Here is a 22,468-nt window from a genome sequence, read left to right as displayed (position 1 = left end):
TCTTTTTCTCTTTTTTCATTAAGTTTTTAATTTTACTTCCAGCGTAGTTAATGTACAGTATGACGTCAGCTTCATGTGTCAGCGTAGGGATGCAGCCGTGCTCGACGCTCCTCCGTGCCATCGTGGTGCTGTGCTCTGAACCCCCACCCCTGTGGCCCCTGCCCCCCCCCCACCCCTCCCCTCTGGGGACCATCAGCATGTTTTCTGTACTTAAGAGTCTGTTTCTTTTCTTTCTTTTTTTTTTTTATTTTGAGATTTTATTTATTTATTTGACAGAGACACAGCAAGAGAGGGAACATAGCAAGGGAAGTGGGAGAGGGAGAAGCGGGCTTCCCACCGAGCAGGGAGCCAGCCCGATGTGGGGCGTGATTCCAGGACCCTGGGATCATGACCTGAGCCAAAGGCAGACGCTCAGTGACTGAGCCACCAAGGTGCCCCGAAGAGTCTGTTCTTGATTTGCCTTTTTTTTCCCCTTTGTTCATTTTGTTTCTTAAATTTCACGCATGAGCGAAGCCACATGGTGTTTGTCCTTCTCTGGCTCGTCTCACTCAGCACGACGCTGACGCCATCCGTGCCGTTGCAAGTGGGAGATGTCACGCATGTTCATGGCTGGGCACTCTTCCGTTTGACACACGTCACGAGTGTTATCCAGTCGTCTCTCGGTGGCCACGGGCTGCTTCCACAGTTCGGCTGTTGTAAATAATGCTGCCATAAATGGGGCGCATGTATCCCTTTGAATGAGTGTTCTGTGTGTTCTTTGGGCAAACACCCAAAAGTACAATTGCCGGTCATAACGTAGCTCTGTTTTCAGCTTTCTGTGGACCCTCCATGCTGTTCTCCAGAGTGGCCGCCCCAGCTCGCTCTCCCACCAGCAGTGTAGGAGGCTCCCCTTTCCCCGCATCCTCACCAGTATTGTTTCTCGTGGTTTGGGTTTTAGCCGTGCTCACCGGTGTGATTTGGTTTGGGTTCGCCTTTCCCTGATGCTGAGCGACGCTGAGCGTCCTTTCATGTCTTGTAGCCGCCTCTGTGTCTTCTTCAGAGATGTGTCCGTTAGTGTCTTCTGCCCAGTTTTCACTGGGACTGTTTGCTTTGGGGTATTGAGATGTGTCAGTTCTTTATGTATTTCGGACACTAACCCTTTGCTGGGTACGTGATTTTCCACCATCTTCCCCCGTTCTGTAAGTCGTCTGCTGGTTTTGTTGGTCGTGTCCTTCGCTGTGCAGAGACTTACTGCTCTGAAGAAGTCCCAGGAGCTCATTTTTGCTCTTGTTTCTCTTGCTTCAGGAGCCGTACCTAGAACGGTGTTGTCAGAAGCTATGTCAGAGGAATCCCTGCCTGTGCTCTCTTCTAGGATTTTGATGGATTCCTTTTTCACATGTAGGTCTTTCATCCATTTTGAGTTTATTTTCATGTGTGCCGGAAGAAGGTGATTCAGTTTCATTCTTCTGCATGTGGCTGTCCAGTTTTCCCAACCCCATTTGTCGAAGAGACTGTCCTTTTCCCATTGTACATTCTTTCCTGCTTCGTCAAAGATCGGCCATATAATTGTGGGTTTATTTCTGGGTTTTCCATTGTGTTCCATTGATCTGTGGCGTCTACTTAGGCCAGTACCGCACTGTTTGGACCACTACAAGTAATTTAACTTGAAGTCTAGAGTTGTGATCGCTCCAGTTTTGTTTTCCTTTTTCAACATTACTTTGGTTATTTTGGTCCTTTTGTGGTCCCATACAAATTTTAGGGTTCTTTCTTTATTGTTACTGTTTATTCTGTGGAAAGTGCTGCTGGTATTTTGATGGGGATCGCATTAAATGTGTAGATTGCTTTGGGTGATGTGAACACTTGAACGATATTTGCTCCCCAGTCCATGAGCATCAGAGGTCTTCCGTTTCTTTGTGTCATTTTCTGTTTCTTTCATTGCTTTATAGTTTTCAGAGTGTAGGCCTTTCTTCTCTGTGGTTGGATTTATTCCTATGTATCTTATTATTTTTGGTGCAGTTGTAAATGGGATTATTTCTGCTGCTTCCTTATTAGTGAACAGAAATGCGCTTCTATTAGTGAATAGAAACGCAACAGTTTTCTGAACGTTGATTTGGCATACTGAGTTCATTTATCAGTTTTAATAGTTTTTTGGTGAAGTCTAGGGTTTTCTGTGTCTGATACCATGTCATCTGCAAATAGAGTTTTGCTGCTTCTTTACCAATTCGGATCCTGTTGTCTCTTTCTGTTGTCTGATTGCAGAGGCTGGGACTTCCAGTCCTGAGTTGGATAGAAACGGTGAGAGTGGACATCACTGTCTTGTCCCTGACCTTACGGGGAGAGCACTCAGTGTTTCCTACCGAGTAGGGTGTTAGGTGCAGGATTTTCATTTATGGTCTTTATTATATTGAGGTGTGTTCCCTCTAGACCTGCTCTGTTGAGAGTTTTTATCATGAATGGATGTTGTACTTTGTCAGATGCTTTTTCTGCATCTGTTGAAATGGTTATATCGTTCTTATCCTTTCTCTTGTTGATGCCATGTATCACACTGGTTGTTTTGTGAATATTTAAACCGCCTTAGCAACCCAGGAATAGATATCATTTGGTTGTGGTGCATGATTTTTAGAATATATTGTTGGATTCAGTTTGCTAGGATTTTGTGGAGGACTTTCACATCCATATGCATAAGAGAGACTGGGCCGCGGTTCTCTTTTTCAGTGGTGTCTTTGCAGCTTTTGGTATCGGGGTGATGCTGGCCTCACAGAGTGAATTTGGAGTTCCTCTTCTACTTACTGGAATGGTTTGAGAAGAATATGTGTTAACTCTTCAGTAAATGTTTGCTAGAGTTGACCTATAAAACCATCTGGCCCTGGACTTTCATTTGTTGGGAGTTTCTTTATCCCTTGTTTTGTGGTTGTTTTTATAATTCTTCTCTGATCCTTTCTTCCCTTTCTTTCTTTCAGGGTTTGCTGGCTTTCTTTAGTGATATACCTGAATTTCCTTCTTTATTTTTTGCATATCTATTCCTGGTTTGGGGTTTGTAGTTACCATTAGGTCTTTATATAACATCTTCTGCAGGCAGTATTAAGTTGCTTATCCCTTCAGCTTGAACCCATTCTTTACTCTTCCCCACGTTTTACCTATGTGTGTCATACTTTACTTCCTTTTATTTTGTGAATCCCTTGATTTTTTACAGATATATTTATTTTTACTGTTTCTGTATTTCCTCCTTTTCATACTCTTAGTTATGGTCTTTCTGTTTTACTCAGAGAGTCCCCTTTAATATTTCTTTTTTTTTTTTAAGACTTTATTTATCTGTCAGAGAGATTGAGAGAAAGAGGGCACATAAGCAGGGGGAGCAGCAGAGGAAGAGGGAAAGGGAGAGGGAAAAACAGGCTCCCCAGTGAGCAAGGAGCCTGATGTGAGACTCAGTCCCAGGATTCTGGGATCATGACCTGAGCCAAAGGCAGATGACCAACCGACTGAGCCACCCAGGCATCCCTCTTTCAGCACTTTGACTATATCAAGCCACTCTCTTGCCTGCAAAGTTTCTGCTGAAAAATTCACTGATAGCCGTATGGGGTTTCCTTTGTGTGTAACTATCTTCTTTTCTCTTGCTGCTTTTATTTATTTTAGAGAGGGAGACATTGCATGAGTTGGGGAGGGACAGTGGGAGAGAGTCCTCAAGCCGACTGCACACTGAGTGCAGAGCCTGATAGGGGGCTTGCTCCCGTGACTGCGATCATGACCTGAGCCAAAACCCAAGAGTTGGACTCTCAGCTGACTGAGCTACCCAGGCACCGCCCCCACGCAAGTTTTTTTCTTTATCACTGTCTTTTGCTTTTTATTCACTGTGTATCTTGGTGCAGACCTTCTTGTATTGATTTTCTTGGGGGAAGTCTCTGTGCCTTCTATATCTGGATATCTCTTTCCTTCCCCAGATTCAGGAAGTTTTCAGCTATTATTTCTTTAAATAAATTTTCTGTCCCTTTTTCTCTCTCTTATTCTGGGATCCCTATAACAATCATGTTTTATGCTTAATGGAGTCACTGAATTCCCAAAGTCTGTTCTCACTTTGCGTATTTTTTTTTCTCTCACCAGTTCAGCTTAATTACTTTCCATTATTCCTTCTTCCACATCATTAATTAGCTCTTCTGCTTCTTCTAGCCTCCTATATATTCTATCCAGTGTATTTATTTATTTATTATTTTAAATACAGAGAAGCTTTTTCTTTTTTAAAGAGTTTATTTATTTATTTATTTTAAGTTTTTATTTATTTATTTGACAGACAGAGATCACAAGTAGGCAGAGAGGCAGGCAGAGAGAGAGGAGGAAGCAGGCTCCCCGCTGAGCAGAGAGCCCGATGTGGGGCTCGATCCCAGGACCGTGGGATCATGACCTGAGCCGAAGGCAGAGGCTTTAACCCACTGAGCCACCCAGGCGCCCCAAGAGTTTATTTATTTGGGGCGCCTGGGCGGCTTAGTGGGTTAAGGCACTGCCTTTGGCTCAGGTCATGGTCTCAGAGTCCTGGGATCGAGACCCACATCAGGCTCTCTGCTCAGTGGAGACCCTGCTTCCCCCCCGTCTCTGCCTGCCTCTCTGCCTACTTGTGATCTCTCTCTCTCTCTCTCTGTATCAAATAAATAAATCTTTTTAAAAAAAAGTTTATTTATTTGACAGCAGCAAGAAAGAGAGAGAGAGAGATAGGAGCAGAGGGAAAGGGAGAAGTAGACTCCCCGCCAAGCAGGAAGCCCAATGTGGGGATCGATCTCAGGACCCTGGGATCATGACCTGAGCTAAAGGCAGGCACTCAACTGACTGAGCCACCCAGACACCCCCAGATGTCTCTTTAAGGGTGGAAACTCAGCTTCCTGAGATCTTCCTGGCCCTCCCAGAGCCTAGCTGCTGATTTTTAAAATTGTGTGTGTTAAAAGGTTTATTTATTTTAGAGAGAAAGAGAGAGTGTGTGCGCAGTGGTAAGGGACAGAGGGAGAGAGAGTTCCAAAAGACTCTTCAGTGAGTGCAGAACCTGACCATGGACTTGATCCCACAACCCTGAGATCATGACCCAAGCTGAAACCAAGAGTCAGATGCCCAAATGATTGTACCACCCAGGCGCCCCTAAAATTCCAGGCTTTTAAGTCTTGCTGGTTATAAGAACTCATGAAATTCTCCTCTCTCTTTCAAAGCCCAACGGTACAGGGATTGATCTTTGTGTGGGCTCCCCAGCGTGACAGTCTGTTTCTCGCCCTTCTCCCCACCATCCCTCCCCCAGCTCCCTTCAGACTGCAGACAGCCAGGGCCCTTTTAGCTCCTGACCGTGTCTCTGCCCTTCCTACCCTTTTTGATGTGGTCTGTTCTCTCCCTTTAGCTGTGGAGTTTGTTCTGCGAGTCTCTGGGTCATTGTCTGGGTTATTTACACGGATATGAGTATTTTCCAGTTGTATCTGTGGGACGAGGCCAGCTTAGGGTTCTCCTACTCCACCATCTTCCCAGTCTCCCTGTGAACCATCCTCTTACCTGCTGCTTCCCCCAGAGATGGTCATGGGTCACACCCACCGAGCACCACCGCAGCTTCCACTCTCCCGGCTCCTCAGTCTTCGGTCTGCCCACCTTCTAGCTCTTCTTCCGCAGTCGCGTCACACACTGCATATTCCCCTCCATAGACTGTTCCTCTGCTGCTTCCTGTGGTTCTCCTGGGAGCCAGGAGCGCCTGTGCTTGTGCGTGCGTGTGGTGGGCGTGTGGGAGCCGGCACGCTGCGTGTGCTCTTCTGAACAGGCGCACCTTGCGTTACAGTGCTTTGTGGATGCTGCGGTTTTAACCTCGGTTTTTACCAGTTGAGGTTCGTGGCAACCCTGTAGAGAGCAGGTCGGTTGCCATCGCTAGCGTCAGCTCACTTTGGGCGTCTGTGTCACGTCTGTGTAATTCTCACAGTCTTTCGAGCATTGTCATTATTACTGTATTTGGTCTGGTGATACATGATCTGTAGGATTGGATGTTACTGTTGTGCTTGGGGGCCCGTGAGCCCTGCCGTGTTCGTGTGCCCAGTGTGAGATGTGAACTTAGTCGATCGATGTTGTGTGTGCCCACCGCTCCACGCCTGGCTATTCACCCATCTCTCTCCCTCTCCCTGGACCTCCCTATTCCCTGAGACACAACAGTATCAAAATTAGGCCAATTCATAACCCTCCGGTGGCCTCTAAGTGTTCAAGTCAGTGGAAGTCACCCGTCTCTGGCTTTAAATCAGAAGCTAGAAATGACTAAGCTCAGTGGGGAAGGCATGTCCAAAGCCAAGACGGGCCAAAAGCTAGGCCTCTCGTGGCAAACTGTCAGCCACGTTGTGAAAGTAGCGGAAACGTTGTCGAAGGAAATGGAAAGTGCTATTCCGGTGAACACACAAACGGTAAGAAAGTGAAGTAGCTCTACTACTTAGGTGGACAGAGTTTCAGTCATCTGGATAGGAGATGGAACCAGCCACGACATTCCCTTACGCTAACACTAATCCAGGGCAGGGTCCTGACTTTCTTCCGTTCTGTGAGGGTGGAGGGAGGCGAGGAAGCCGTAGAAGGAAAGTCTGAAGCTCACAGAGGCTGGTGTGTGTGCTTTAAGGAACGAAGTCCTTTCTGTAACAGTGCAAGGTGGCGCAGCCGGAGCTGATGGAGAAGCTGTAGTAAGGTCTCCAGAAGGTCTCGCTGGGACAGTGAATGAGGGCGGCTACGCTAAACACCAGGTTTTCAGTGGAGACAGAACCCCCTTCTGTTGGAAGAAGATGCCATCTTGGTCCTCCGTGGCTGGGAAGAGGTCAGTGCCCAGCTTCAGAGGACAAGCTGCTCCCTTGTTTGGAGCTCATGCAGCAGCTGGCGGCTTTAAGTTGAAGCCAATGCTCACTTACCTTCCAAAAGTCCCGGGGCCTTGGGAATTACAGGAAATTGCTCTGCTCTGTGAATGGAACAGTAAAGCCTGGATGACTGTGCTGTGCCCACAACATGGTTTACTGAGTCTTGTATGCTGACCGTTGAGATCTGCTGCTCAGAACAGAAGATTCCTTCCAAAACCCTACAAGTAGCTCACTGACTGTGTACGTGGCCACCCAAGAGCTCTGAGGGACATGGGCAGGATTAATGCTATGCTCACGCCTGCTCACAGTGTGCACTGTGCAGCCCAGGGAGCAAGGAGTATTTAAGCAGTACATTTTGTAAGGCTGTAGCCACCACGGAAAGTGATTCCTCTGATGGATCTGGGGAAGTAAACTGAAAACCTTCTGGAAAGGATCTGCCAATCCAGATGCCACCGAGGACATTTGTGATTGATGGGAAGAGGTCAAGTACCAACATAAGCAGAAGCCCAGAAGACAGTGACCTGGCCCTCTCAGGTGACTGCGAGGGTTTGAGACTCCAATGGAGGGAGTCACTGCAGATGTGGTGGAAACAGCAGAAGAACCAGAATCAGAAGTGGGGCCTGCAGTCGGGACTGGATCAGGGCACTCTCAGGACCAAACTTGAATAGTTGAGGAGTTGCTTCTTAGGGATGACAAAGAACATGGTTTCTTGAGGAGGAATGTTCTGCTGGTGAAGATGCTGCGAAGACTGTTGAAATGGCAGCGAAGGATTTAGAACAGACAGAAACCAAGTGACGAAGCCATGGCAGGTTTGAGAGGACGCACTTCTGTTTTGAAAGCACTTCTGTGGGTACAGCGCTGTCAGACAGCATCGCGTGAAACAAATCGTTCATGAACGGAAGAGGGTGATGATGTGGTGGCTCTACTGCGGTCTTCTTTTCACAGCTTGTGGCAGCCGCTGCCTGGGCCGGCAGCTGTCACCATCAGGCAACACCCTCCACCAGCCAAAAGGCTGCAGTTCACTGGAAGCTTACAAGATGGTTAGCATTTTCAAGCAGTGGAGTATCTTCTGATGAGCGTACGCACGTTGTCTCTCGGAGAACGCTGCTGCGCACGTAACGGACTACAGTCTAGTGTAAGAGTCCCTGCCACACGCACTGGGCACCCAGAAGGTTATCCGACTTACTGACTGTGGTCTTCGCAGTGTCGGGGTGCTGTGGAACTGAGGCCGCCGGATGTCGGAGGCACTCAGCCCCGGGGCCTGGGAGCTGCCTGTAATGCTTCTCCCACCATGGTGGCTCAGCGGCGGGGTGCGGTGCTGGCTGGGCGGACCGTTGTGGATTTCTTGGACCCGACAGATGAGCACAGAGTTCCCAGAGTTTTGCTCTTAGAAATACCTGCAGTGAATAACCTCGTCCATTTATTTTCTGTTTGTGGAGGTGAGGGTTTTAGTATCTTCGGTAACCCGTGATTTTCATGTATCTGACGGGTTTCAGCTGCTGGCCGATGTTTATTGTAATGAGCAGTTTTCAAGATTAGAAACCCATGGAAAATACAGAAAAGGTCAACATTTCCAACTACTGGCTCCACCGAGACTTGAAGGTCAGCAAACCCAGATCAGCAAATCCAGTTCCCTCCAGTTGTCATTGTGTGTGGTCTGTTTGCAGGTGGAGTCTGAGTGTGCACGTGGGAGGGAGTAACTGTCCCGGAGAGCGCTGGGCCCCGGGTGCTGATCCCAGCCTGGTTTCTTGTCAGTGGACAGATGTTCTTCCCCTTCCACTGGGTGGGAGGACCTCATGCTCCGTGACCTGCCCACCCAAGTCATGTTGGTTTATGGAGTAGCGAGGATGGGCGCCGCGTTTCCCCACCACCGTCGGCTGCTGCCCCACCTGTGCTGATGTCATCAGGACTCTTCTAGAAACGCATCCCAGAAGTCCTGAGACGTCAGGAAACAGGGCCCAGCTTTGCATTGAAAAACCACATCCCACCCTCCGTCCTACTGTACACACTTATGTATTTATAAATACTTTTGATTTAAGAGCAATGTGGGGGGTGCCTGGGTGGCTCAGTGGGTTAAAGCCTCTGCCTTCAGCTCAGGGCGTGATCCCGGAGTCCTGGGATCGAGCCCTGCATCGGGTCTCTGCTTGGCGGGGAGCCTGCTTCCTCCTCTCTCTCTGCCTGCCTCTGCCTGCTTGTGATCTCTGTCTGTCAAGTAAATAAAATGTTTTAAAAAAAAAAAAGCAATGTGGGGCATATATTAGGCTGTAAAAAGATGTTTATTTATTTATGTATTTATGTATTTTTAAAGATTTTATTTATTTGACAGAGAGAGAGTCAGAGAGGGAACAGAAGCAGGGGGAGTGGGAGAGGGAGAAGCAGGCGTCCCACTGAGCAGAGAGCCAGATGCGGGGCTCGATCCCAGGACCCTAGGATCATGACATGAGCCGCAGGCAGACGCTTAAGGACTGAACCACTCAGGTGCCCCTTATATTGTAGATAGAAATAATTTCTCTACAGTAGGTAGAAAACATTTAATAAATCGCACATCTAATCTTAACCATTAAATGTTTTTGTTGAACTCTAACAAAAATAGACTTTTATTCCTTCTTGGTATTCTTTTATTTTCAATCAGGTCTAACATACAACAATAGAGACTAATAGGGAAGCCTGGGTGGCTCAGTGGGTTAAGCCTCTGCCTTCGGCTCAGGTCATGATCCCAGGGTCCTGGGATGGAGCCCCGCATCGGGCTCTCTGCTCAGCGGGAGTCTGCTTCCCCCCGCCTCTGCTGCCTGCTTCCTGCTTGTGATCTCTCTCCCTCTGACAAATAAAATTTATTTTAATTTCTTTCTTTCTTTTTTTTTTTTAAAGAATAGAGACTAATATAATGAACACCACAGACACACAGTTTAGCTTTATTTTTCAGGTAACCTTTATGCCCAATGAGGGGCTGGAACTCATGACCCCAGGATCAAGGGTCACAGACTAAGGCTGCCGGGCGCCCCCACTGTTTTGCTCTGTTAAGTCCTAATGCTGCCAGTTTTGTTTCAGAATTTCATAAAAATGAAGCAGTCATTACAAAGAGAAACAGACGAGGCCCTTTTGCTCTCCTCCCTGGTCTTGTCCCTCCGGTCTTATGCTCCCTTCAAGAGCCTGGGACCAAGGATGTACACTAGCAGCCTGGTGCGTTTCTGCCACCAGTGGCGCGGCCAGTGTGGACGTGGTCTTTCCAAAGCCAGGCCAGTGGGAGAAGAGTCAGCAGGAAGGGACCTCAGGCTATGGCATTTTCGAAATGTCTATTTTGGGGGCACATGGCTGGGTCAGTTGGTAGATTCTGCAACTCTTGGTCTCGGGGTTGTGAGTTCAAGCCCCACGTTGGGGTTACAGTTTACTTAATTTAAAAAATAAATAAAATGCCTCTTTTTAACCATATTTAGAGAACTCACAAGTGTCTGCAGCCCCAGCCCCACTGAGCTCGGTGCCAGGGGCAGGCGGCAGCCTTGGGAGCTCCACCTCTGTTTGAGGGTGCCCTCAGGCCACGTTCTCGCTGTGCTGACGGCTGCATTTTCATCGTTGTTGTCAGAAGCAGCGCCACTCAGCCTGACCCCCAGCAGGTGCTCTGGGGACAGTTACACAGGCTTTGAGCGTTCTGGCCAGCTCCATGGTCCCCAGCAGCCCTGCTGGTTGTAGGGTGCGGTTTTAGGGGACATGAGGTTTTCCAGGGACACAGAGCATTAAAGCATAAACACCAGCAGCTGATATGTGATGCTTTGAATTCAGTTGTCTTGTTGCTCATACGTGATCGCTAAGTAGTTCCATCTTCAAAAGCCATAGTAAAACGTCTCCTGACTTTATAGGCTCTTTCATTAAGGTTGGAAAACTACTAACCTCTACCTATCGAAAGAAAAGGTAATTTTGCATGTTTTTAAAAGCATGTGTGTATATGTATATATCCAGATCAAAGAGAATTCCATCTCTCTACTAGGAGGTAGAGCTCGGCATTAGAGAGCTGTGAAATAAAAACAGCCTCAGGTTCTGTGTCCCTTGGATAAATTACCTCGCACACTGATTTTAAGTTGCGATCCGCTCGCCGGTTGCATGGAGGCCGGGAGGACTCACCGTGAATGTGCTGTTGCGCTAACCCGCGTCCCGCTGTCCCGCAGTCTGGTGTTTGGAAGCCAGCTGGACATCCACTCGGGCGGGGTCGATCTGGCTTTTCCGCATCACGAGAACGAAATCGCCCAGTGCGAGGCCTTCCATCGGTGCCGGCAGTGGGGAAACTATTTTCTGCATTCTGGTAAGTCACGACTTCACGTTAATTTGTTCTATTTCGGGTCTGTCGCTTCCATTTATTGCTGAAACAGCTCCGTTTGCAAACGCGTGGCTCCGCCGACGGTAAAGAGAGCTGTCTCTCCAGTGTTCGGGTTTGCGCCGGCTGGCCGGGAGCGTCCCCGGATCGGAGTTACGAGTGTGCCTTTTTAGGAAGTGCAGGTGGGCGGAACGTGGGCACCATTCTCCATGCGGGGATGGCGGCAGAGGCACAGGCGCTCTGCCGTCTGGTGGGCGACGGGGGGCTTGACATTACCCTTCTCTCGGGACGCGGGGACACGCCACTGACTGAGCCGTCGGGCCCACTGGGGCCGGATGCCCGCACATGCGTCTTGGCCATGGTCCTGTGACACTGTGCTCTCCGGTGCGGGGACCTGCCGGGTGCCTGTCGGTGAATGCAGGCCCAGGGACCCACACGTGTCCACGGTCCTGCCACTGCATCATTATGCCCGTTTCCGACTGTCGCGACAGCAGGATCCCCTCCACCCCACGGCCCCCCCGGGCTGGAGGACCAGCGGGGTCTTTTGATGCACGGGAGCGGCCATCCTCCCTTCCTGAAGTCAGCGGACAAAAGAGAAGTACTCGGACAGTTTCATTCTCTAGATGTTATCAAGTTAAAAAATGTTTGGTATATACGTGTTACATCGAATTACGTGTTCAAGGTTATATTTCTGTTTGGAAGCCACATTTTCTTTTATTTTTGTAAAAGATTTTATTTATTTGACAGAGTGAGAGAGATCACAAGTAGGCAGAGAGGCAGGCAGAGAGAGAGGGGGAAGCAGGCTCCCTGCTGAGCAGAGAGCCCGATGTGGGGCTCGATCCCAGGACCCTGAGATCATGACCTGAGCCGAAGGCAGACGCTTAACCCACTGAGCTACCCAGGCGCTGTGGAAGCCACAGCTTTCCCCGTTCTCAGAACACTTGGCCCTGGAGCACCGTGTGCTCCATGTCCTACTGTGTTGGGAGAGGAGCCCCCGCAGAAGTAAACCCAGAGGGGCCCCGGCTAGTCTGAGAAGCCCCTGACTCGGGTCATCCTGTCTGCACATACATGGGGATGAAGGAACCCCCAGCAGGCTCTGGAGAAGCCCGCGCAAATGGAGTGCAGCGGGAAATCGAATTAGTCCTTCTCAGAGACCTGCAGCTCGGAATATCCAGGATCCAGCAGACAATGGCCGGTGCCTGGTTTGCAGAACCAGAGTCCCGGTCCCTCCTGGGCGGAGGAGGCGGTCAGGCCGGGGTTTCCAGGGCTCGGGATGGTGGCGGGAGGGGGTTGGGGGAGGTGGGGGGTGGGCAGGAGGAACTTCCACTGGGCAGCACGGGGCTGCCCGTGGTGGGCAGGGTGGACCCCACGCCCTCCAGTAGATGCGGCTGCAGCTTCCCTCCTGGGGGCACCGTCCTTCAGCGATGTGGGTGTTGGCCTCCTGCAGAGTGAGGCTGGCTCACAGCCCCGGCCACTCCCCTTTTCCCACCCAGTTCAGAACAAATTACTGGTTTTGTTTCAGGGCATTTGCACGTGAAAGGCAAAGAAGAAAAAATGTCCAAATCGCTGAAAAACTACATCACTATTAAGGTAACGGTGCCCCGCTGACCTTCCAGAGGGCTGCTGTGTGGGGCCACCCAAGTCTCTGACCCTCAGTGCTCCCGGCCCTGACAGGCTTGTCCTCCCTCCACATTTAACTTACTGTTCTCGTGGTAAAATCACGCGGCGACAGTCCACATTCTGGTTTGCGGCCGGGTCCCCCTGCCCTCTGCGGGCCGGCTTCCCCACGGACATCTGCATTCGGACACTCATGCCACCTTCTTCCTGAGCCTTTGTCCACTCGGCTACCCTGAGTCCCATCACCCCGTGTCTGTCCCACCGCCCACCTGCCGGCCTGTGGCTTTGGGGCTTCGCTGGCTGGGTCGTGGGGCAGAGGGATAGCGTGTGAATGTGAATGGAAAACGTGTGAACTCACAGGGGTGCTTCAGACACTTTGCTCTTTGTCTTTGGGCCCATGAAGCCAAATGTAGTTTTAAATGCAAATACTAAAATGACAAGGAGAGTTATGAGACCTTCATCCCCTGAACACATGAGCACTAGTCTTGTTCCCACCATCGTACACACAGTCGTCCCCCTGTGCACGGTCTCACTGACGCGGTCTGGAAGAGGGGACGGCACCCACATCCGTCCCCCCTCAGCTCCCCTCCTCATAGGGGCTTTGTCACAAGAGGGGTGAGCACTGGACAGGAAGGCATGTTGAGGGAGCGGGAGACCATGTCCACGTCACTTTCACCACAGCGTCACGGTGATTAACTGTCCTGTTGTCGATAATCCCTGGGCCTGAGTGTGATTAAATGTCCTCACAGGCATGTCTGTCTGGGGACGCACCATAGGTAGAGGCTTCAGTCCTGTCCCGTGCTCAGGCGTCGCCGGGGGCTTGAGCGCATCCCCTGTGCACAGGGCGGGTGCTGGAAGCCAGAAGGGGAGCACTGCTCATACATTCGTCTTCATGTACCTTCCTGATGGAAATGTTGACTGTTCTGCACATTTTCCTACAGAAAAACACAACTTACACACCACGTAGACTCAAGGTTACTACTTTGCTGCATTTATTGCGTTTTCCGTACTGACAGGCGTGGTGGGTGCATGTGGGGTTACTGAGCCGTCAGACAGCATGACACTGCCCCGTTCTGCGTGCCACTCCCCAAAACAAGGATGTTTCCCTGTGTAACCCGGATGCCAAACGTGTCCGGTCGTTCCTCAACATGAGTGACCAGATTTTCCCTGTGTCCCAGTGTCCTTTATAGCCTGGATTCTTCTCAGACGAGGATCCAGTCCAGGTTCGTGCGCCGCATTTGTATGCTCTGTCTCCTTGGGCGTTTCAGAAGACAACGCAGAACCAAAAAGTCACCATCGAGACTGTTGTCACGTGCACAGCGGTGTTGTGCGAGAGCACTCCAGAGCTTCCTTGTCTGGCCAGACCGAACCTTTCCCCTGTCGAGCAAGTCCCGGCGGCCCTCCCCAGCCCCCGGCATCCACCGTGCTGCTTCCTCCTCCCGTGACCTTGAGTGCTCTGGGAGCCCATGGAAGCGCAGGCTCGCAGTATTTGCCCTTGTGACTGGCGTGTTTCACTCAGCGTGACATCCTCCAGGTCCGTCCACTGGCGCAGGTGACAGAGCTCTTCTGTCTCCAGGGCTGAGGGACGCTCTGCGGTGGTGGTGGGCTAAGGGTGTATTTTTGGCTTCTACTCTTCAGCAGTCTCTCTACATTTATTTTCCAAGTGGTGCTGACGTCTCGAAGACACGAGGCCAGTTTCCTTGAATGTCGTGCAGTTCCTGTTTGCTTCTCTGTGGCGTCACGTGGCTTGTTCTCCTGTTCCCCCGGAGCTGGAAGTGAGGTGTCAAGGCTTGACTGAGGCCGGGCTGACTGGTGGGAATACTTCATCTGTGGTGCCCTGGGCTCTCACAGCAGCCCCCTGGGGGCCACAGCGCCAGGCTGTCCTGCTGTCAGTGACGTTGGGTCTGAGCACTGGGGTCAGCGATGGCCCCACGTCTCTCTGATGTGGACATTCTTATCTCCCTTTCGTGTACACGGACAGCAGCGAGGTTATCTGCCGTTGGGCGTCCTGTTCCCTGACAACCTGCCCCCTGTGGTGTTTGTACCTCCAGCAGCTTCGCCCTGTCCTGCCCGTCCGCGGCCGTGGGGTGCACGCCGTCTGGTGCTGCGGCCTGGCTGGTCCTCCTCTTCAGAGAAGGGCTGTGTCTGCTCTCTCTCTAGTATTGCTAGAAGCTCAGCTTGTGCACTTCGTGTATGATCAACTCAGCCTTTATTCTTTTGGGGCTAATTTATCCCAGATGTGACCTGGGGGAAAGGGAGGAGGCAGCTCCCTTGACTGGTTCCTGCGTCCCAGGGCAACGCCCCATGCGCCCCTGTGCTTTCGGCCCCATTTCCCTTTGCCTCTGGCCCCAGAGCTGCCACTTCTTCACGGAGCCTCGCTGCCTCGTGGGGACATGGAATCCTGAGCCAGGATCCGGGCATCTGGCGTGTTTGCTCTGCTGGAGTGACACCGCTGCCAGGCCTCTTCGGGGCAGAGCTGGCAGACGCACGCGGACGAAGCTGTCAGTCGCCGGAGTTCACGGTGGGCTGTCCCGTGTCACACGACAGGACCGGCTTCTCTTAGCTCCTCCCTCCTTTACCGAAAGTGTTGTGTCCTTACAGCAGCACACCGGCTCTGTGCTTTATCTTAAAGCTGACGTGTTTCACAATTGAACACAACCAACAGTAAAACTATTGAGTTTTTACACTTGAGTTTAAAACTCAAGTTAAGATTTTCTTGCAATGATTGTTTCAGTAACAGCTTTACCAAGACGTAAGTCCCGCACCCGAGGCCTCGCCCGGTACCCTGTGTCACTCAGTGGCCCCCACGTCTTCAGAGTGGCCAGCCGCCACCGCCACCTGCTTGATGTGCTCTGAAGCACTCACTCACCCCTACCCCAGCCCCCGGGACCCACGGGTCTTTCTGTCCCCGTGGACTTGCCAGTGCGGGCCTTGTGTTTCCTGGCACTCTTGGCGGCGGCGTGGGGGTCACGTGGGTGGCACACACCCGCGCGGTCAGAGTGTACGGATCTGCTGTGTGGCGTCCCCCTTCGCTGCACAGAGGCTCATCGGTTCAGTCTGTTTCCAGGTGGAGGGTGTCTTTCCCCCTTTTCCTTTATTTTCCAAAAACATGAGGCACTGTGTTCAGCGGGGAGCACGGACAGGACACCGGGACGCCGTCCCCAGAGCGGCTCTGCTCTGCTCCCTGGCTTGTTCGCAGGGGACCCCTCCCAGCGCTCGCTGCGACAGAAAGAAGCCATCTGTGTGGGAGGCCTGACTCCTTCCCACACAGCGAACCGTGTGTCCTTGCTTCTCCCCGTTCCCAACAAGCGTCACGTTTGGGTCTGATCTTAGAAGGACTGGATTTCGTGGTGTGGAGTTTGCAGGCCGCAGACCAGGCCGAGGAGCCCATGGCGGGACACGCGGCACGGCAGGGCGCGAGGGGCCACGTCCTCCCCGGCCGTGCTCCCCAGCCGCCCCGGCTCCGTACCCCTGCAGCCGTCGCCTGCTTCTTCACGAAGCTCGCGTGTGAATACGGTCCTCGGCTTTTCCGTGCGCACGAGTGCTTGTGTGGTGAGCCACCTGCTTTACGCCCACGATGCATCTTTGGGGTCAGTCCCTTCCGTGTGGGGTTCACTCTTCCGAATGGCTGGGCTGCCCGCTGCCCCTCATTAACTTGACAGGGCCCTGCTGGTGGTCGTTGAAATGACGGCCCGTTTCTCCTAGAGAGCGTGCGTTTTAACTGTTCGAGATATCAGAGTGTGTCACCTTCACAAGCCCTTGGGGGCCCACGAGGGTGCTGTACGTGATGAGTACTGTGGCATGAGGCAGAATGTTCTGGAGAAGGCCTCTGGCCACGTAGCAGTGTCCTCGACGTGCCCGCCCGCAGGAAGTGTCCATTCCCTTGCCCGCACGAACACAACAGAATCTTAATCCAGTTAACCTTTCCTTTTTACCTCGGTGAAAATCGACAGCTAGACTTTAAATTTCCATTTCACTGTTCATTGTGGCACATTGGAGCGTGTGCTCGTCGTCTCCTGCGACTCCGTATTTTGGCCAGGCTGCAGCCTTGCGGGCAGTCCCTGGGGACACTCAGCCATATCTGTCATGGAAAAAACACCTGTCGGTTTCCCGGTTTCTAGCAGAAAAAGGTGTCCCTTCGAGCCCTCATCATTTTGGCAACCACGGATGGCTTTTATGACGGTCTGCAGGAAAACTTGATTCCTTCTGCTTGATGGACCTGCGTCCGCATGGGGCAAGTGGGCCAGATCACGGCTCAGAACAGGCCTTTTCTAATCTCTAGGTTGTGATTTGGGACCCGTTACTTTACTCTCAAAGTCGCCGCCTTAACTCGTGAGCCACTGCGTCGAGTTTGCGAGGGTCACCGCCTGATGACCGAGCGGCTGGGAGGTTGTGCACCGCCTCCTGGCCTCCCGGCACACAGGCCTGGTGATACTTCGCCTGTCAGGGAGCTGTGTTTGGGCTGCTACGAGGTTAGTTTTCTATCCGCTGACTCTGGTGTAGTAACTACAGTGCATTGGAGGTCGGTGGGTCTGCCCGTCCTTCCCCGTAAGGCTGTCAGTGCACCTGCTTCCAGCCGCTCCTGCTCCATCAGCCCGGGGAAGCAAGGGGTCAGCTTAACCCTAGGGCCTGACCCTGTCACTGCTCCAAGGGGGGCCACCTGCCAGACCTCGTGCGGGGTCCCAGCCACTGTGTCCCCCAGTTGTCACACTCTGGGTTCACCGTTGCTGAGGAGAGGCCAGAAACTGCTAGACACAGAGCAGGTTCACGAGAGAAGGGTGGAGAACATCTCTCTTCTCACAGAGAATCCATGACTAAGGGACAGGATGGTCTCAGGTTTTGACCCAAACTCCATGTTGTCAGATGGTCCTGCTGGAGCTGGCTTGTCCTTGGAGCCAGGGCCAGTCCCTGATGGTGTGGCCGAGCACATCCCCACAGAGGCCGAGTCTGTCCTCCCTTCCCCGTCCCCGTGAGGCCACTGAGCACTTCCCGCCGCGGCCACCACACCGAGCTTTTGTTGAACTTCGTGCTGTTTCAGTAGGTTCTGCGAGGTGTCCCCAGTTCCCCTCTGAACAGAGAAGGGGCACGCTTCTTTGTGTAGACGCTTTGGAAGTCGTCTGTTCAGCGACAGGTCCTGGGTCACTGGTGTTCAGGCAGAGGTGGTGGCGTGTTCCCCAGGGAGCCTAAGTGCTCGGCCACCGCGTCGTGGGAAGGGGCTCCCGCGGGCATGGGTGCGGAGCCAGGGCTGCCCCTAGATGGCCTTTCCTGCATACGCTGCCGGACCAGGGAAGACCCTGCGGGAACAAGGCGGGGGGTTGCGCTCACAGTGAGTCTGGGAATAAAACGAAGCTTTTCCTAAAAGTTCCTGACGGCTCTCTCTGCGAGATGGGCCCACACCGCTGCGGTCTGGGCTCTGGGTTCCCGTCTCTCCATCTTTCCGTCTCTCCATCTTTCCGTCTCTCCCCCGCAGGACTTTCTAAAGACGTTTTCCCCTGATGTCTTCCGCCTCTTCTGCATGCGGAGCAGCTACAGGTCAGGTGAGCGAGATGAGGGGCCCGTGGGCACGTGGGGGGCTCGGGGCCGCGTCTGTCGAATGGCTGAACCCAGCCTGACGCCCGAGAGGGAGCCCGGCTCCGGCTCCCAACCAGAAGCGTGTCTCTCGGAGGCCGTGGGTTTTGCAGTCGGCCCGGCTGCCCCGTGTAGGGGTCCAGTGGTGGGGCTGGGCGGAGGGCATGTCCTCGTGCAGAGAAGTGCATGAGACGGGCCGGTCCTCGGGCCCCTGCCTGGGCCGCCCCCCGGGGCCCTCCGAGCCCACCACAGCTGGTCTGCTGACACAAGGCCCAGGGCGCAGGGCGCTCTCCCGCCCCCACACACGCGCCGGTCTCCGCGTACTGAGCCCCGCGGCCGAAGCCCCTGCGTCTTTCCCCCAAGCTGGCGGGGCCTGGGTGCAAGCGTGGGTAGCGGCAGCCCCGGTGACCTCACACGTCCCCTTCACAGCTATTGACTACAGCGACGGCACCATGCTCGAGGCCAAGCACCTCCTCTTGGGGGCGGCCGCGTTCGTGGGGGACGCCCAGGCCTACATGAAGGGACAGCTGGTGTGTGGCCCCGTCAGGGACGATGTGCTGTGGGAGAGGTAGGTGTCCTCCCAGCGTCCACCTGGGTGTCCCGGGTGCCAGACGTGGGGCTGCCCGAGACGGGGTGGCTTTTCGAGGCTGAGGGCCCCTGGACGTGCTGGTGCAGGGGTGCCTTGGGTGAGCCGGTGGTCCCACTGGGGAAGGATGAGGATGTCCTGCCTACGGGGTGGCTGGGCAGAGGGAGTCACACCCGTGCCTGGATGGTAGCGGGGGGGGGGGGGGGCGCTCACTGGTGTTTGTCGGTGACTGATGCAGAGGCTCTGGTCACCTTGCTCCGTGGGTAGGAGGGCTGGCAGGTGCGTGGCCGTGCCGGGATGGCTGAAGAGCAGGGAGGGTGGTCTCGGCTAAGCTCAGACCTGGTCAGGAATTGACCAGCAGGTCCGCGGAAGTCGAGTGCGTGTGCCGTCCCCACCGCTGTCACATGGGTAGCGGCGCACACTAGTTGGTGTGGTCACAGGACAGTGCCAGGAGGCTGCGAGAGTGCGGGTGCTCCTGACACTACATAGGGAAATCGTGTTTCCAGTTCCACTGCTTTGTTAGAAAACTTGGTCATCCTTGTTTTGTCACACGTCAAAGACGGACTTGACATCAGAAATGGTGAGAAGCTGGGAAGGTCCGGGAAGTGCTCGTGTCGTTAGGACAAGCAGCAAGCACAGGTTTGCTGCGTTTATCAGATGCCCGTGCCTGCCTGCAGCGTCGTGGGACGGGTCCCCCTCCTGGAGGACTCCCTCAGAGGACTAAAGAACCCGAGACTCCTTGGGGTCGGCCTGGGAAGGAGGGAGGACACTGGAGTGGAGTCCGTCGGCCCCAGCCATGGGAGCCCAGGGAACAAAGCCCAGCGCAGTGGGGCAGGGCGTCTGGGGGGGGTTGTGTGGCTTGGTGTGGCCATCTGGACAGGGGTCCAGGGGAGGACACGTGGGCACTCCTTTCTCTTGCGCGCTCCCCAGCAACAGGAGTGGTAGAGGGGGAAGGCAGAGCCGTAGGCCACTCAGGAGAGGCCAGGTTCTGCTTTGTGACAAATAGTCCTGCCTGTGGCCTGTTCTCCCTTCCTGGTCACTTGAGGCCGGGCTGGAGAGCAGCCACTGCCCCACCAGCCAGGGCAGCAGGCCTGGCAGAGGAACAAGAGTCCAAGGGCTCCCCCTCCCCAGCCCAGACACGGATGCCGCTGTGGCTGATGGCCCGAAGGGGTCCCGGGGCTCCACTTGGGTGTGAGGCAGCCCCGAGGCCAGTCCTTCCCCATGCCTGGACACTGGGGGGGTCTGCAGGAAGTGGGGTCAAGGCCAGCAGTGGACAACAGGGAGCTAGCCTTGGAGACAGAGCTTCAGTGTCTGAAGCAGCAGATGTGCAGGACAGAGGACAGAGGGGACCTGGGTGTCCTTGCCATGGCTGGGGAAGACAAAGGAGATGGGGAGAGGACACTGGCTGGCAGGGGAGCAGGACACACTCAGAGCCCAGTGGGGCCTGGGTTCTAGGCCTGATAGGGCCACCGGGCCCCGGGCGTAGCCAGGCTGCTACTTAGAGGCTCAGCCAGGCTGTGTGTGCGCGCGAACCGCACGCAGGGATGGGGGTGGGAGGAATGAGCAGACACTGCCCCCCGGACCTGGGGCCACCCTCCCCACCCCCAGAGAGGCCGGGCCATGGTCACAGGACCAGGTGTCCTGCGCGCAGGCTCTGTGGGGCAGGGGTTTGCATCGGGCTGTCCTTCCCTCCACGAAGGCCGGCATGAGGCCCGTGTGTGTACTGCAGGCGTGATGTCGTGTGAAGCTGTCGCTGCCGCAGCTGTAAGCCACTGGGGGATACGTATACGGGGTGTGTTCAGCCCCAGGTGTTAGAGACTTTTTCCAAATCCGTGGTGACGGACGGTTCTGAGCTGATCTGACCCCGTGAGGGCTGTCTGCGCGCACACGTGTGAGCCCGGCCCAGAAAGGGCAAGGGGCAGATACACGGTCACGCTTGCCCCGGGGAGGGACCGGCCTGCACCCTGTTCCTGCTGCTGGGCAGCCCCCATGTCTCTCCCAGGCTCCGCCACACCAAGGAGGCCGTGAAGGCTGCCCTGGCGGATGACTTTGACACGCCCGCGGCCGTGGACGCCGTCATGGAGCTCGTGCACCACGGGAACAGACAGCTGAAGGCGCACGCTCAGGTGTGTCCCGGGAGAGCCCGCAGGGTGGGGAGCTGCTGTGGTGGCTTCCACTCCCCCGGAAGGCACAGCCGCCACCCTGCCAGCTGCCCGGGATGGCCTCCAGGCCTGCCCTGACTTCCAGGGTGCTTCATCCTGCCCTGGGCTGACCCCCCAGCGGGGAGGTCCCGCACATGGACAGGTGGACCCGCATGTTTGCTACTGGGAAGCGTGTCCTCTTCCTGTCTGCCCCGAGCTTGCTGGGATGTGAAGCAGGATATGGGAGGACGCTACGTGCAGGGACCCCCCCAGCCCACCCCATGCCCATGTGGCCTGGCCCTGCTGTGGGCCTCTGCCCCTATGAGCTAGTGGCCTCCTGGAGACGCACCTGCTGACGCTGTTAAACGGGGGTCAGGGCTCAGCGTGTGGGTCTGGGGGACACCAGCATGCAGGTCCTAGGAGATCCCCATATTACAGGTGGGCAGATGGAGGTGGGGGCTTCCCTGGCTTCCCCACGGTCACATGCGGGGCCAGTGAGGGGCCCCACCAGGGCCATCCCTGCCGCACGAGGTGCGACCCCGCGGCAGGAGCAGTGGCCTGCCGCGTCCCTGAGTTTCTACAGTGTTTTCTTGGCCCCTCATCCCCTCCTGTGGGTGGTCTGTCACAGGAACCCAGCGGTCCCCGGAGTCCTGCCGTGTTCGGCTCCATCGTGTCCTATGTCGAGCAGTTCTTCGAGACCGTCGGGATTTCTCTGGCGGACAGACAGGTACGCCCTGCCCTTCGCGGCCCTCGCCTGTGGGAGGGTCCGAGTGTGCTCACCACCGCCCTCTCCCCTTTTACGATGTTCGCTTTAACGGACCATCGTGTTGAACGTATTGACGTGCTTGAGAAAATGTTCCCGAGAAAGCAAGCGGGTCAGAGCTGGTGTCTTACTAGCGAACGCTGCAGGGATTCGGAGCGGAACCCGCGGCCCCTCTTGGCCGCACCCCGTGGGCTGTCTGTCCTGCACACCTTCTTTTCCCTTGTTATTCCTGAAAGACTCTGAGTGCGGCCAGGTGAACAGTAGGACGACCCTTCCCCGGCCGAGCCCCTCGCTGTCTCGCACAGCACGGGCCTCTGCGCCTTCCCCCGCTCCCCGCCAGCCAGCCTCCCGCACATGCACCCCCTCCCCGGGCCCCGCTCCTCCCCAGCACCCTCCCTGCCTTGCTGCGCCGTGAGACCACGCGTAGAAACCCTGTGAAACGGTCGTCAACGTGGAAAGGCCTGGGCTGCGGCCCGGCATGACCATCACGCGTGTGCTGGGGCCACTCAGGCTTCCCGGACGGTGCCGTGGAGCTGGCGCCCTGCCCTTGTCAGGAACCCTCACTCGCCTTCCCCACCTCCATGGCGGACACTGGCTCCCACTTTGGGCTCACGTTTTTGTAACCAGAAAAACGGTCTTTTATCGTGGAGGTAGAAACTGAGGGTCCTGTGG

General features: G+C 54.4%; 1 protein-coding gene across 4 annotated transcripts in view; it reads left to right on the top strand.

Moving 5' to 3' along the window:
- The window catches only part of CARS2 (cysteinyl-tRNA synthetase 2, mitochondrial), a 36,687-nt gene that overhangs the window by 13,100 nt on the left and 1,119 nt on the right, over positions 1 to 22,468 (top strand). For all 4 annotated transcript variants that reach the window (XM_047720402.1, XM_047720403.1, XM_047720405.1 and 1 more), the window contains 6 exons: positions 10,976 to 11,109; positions 12,644 to 12,711; positions 18,209 to 18,275; positions 18,736 to 18,874; positions 20,895 to 21,018; positions 21,662 to 21,760. In XM_047720402.1, coding sequence (XP_047576358.1) covers positions 10,976 to 11,109; positions 12,644 to 12,711; positions 18,209 to 18,275; positions 18,736 to 18,874; positions 20,895 to 21,018; positions 21,662 to 21,760 — 631 coding nt within the window. The remainder of the gene's footprint in view (positions 1 to 10,975; positions 11,110 to 12,643; positions 12,712 to 18,208; positions 18,276 to 18,735; positions 18,875 to 20,894; positions 21,019 to 21,661; positions 21,761 to 22,468) is intronic.

This window comes from Lutra lutra, chromosome 3 (genome assembly GCF_902655055.1).
Source record: "Lutra lutra chromosome 3, mLutLut1.2, whole genome shotgun sequence".
Lineage (NCBI taxonomy): Eukaryota > Metazoa > Chordata > Mammalia > Carnivora > Mustelidae > Lutra > Lutra lutra.
Note: the sequence above shows the minus strand (reverse complement) of the source record. Positions and strands in the feature narration are given on the sequence as shown.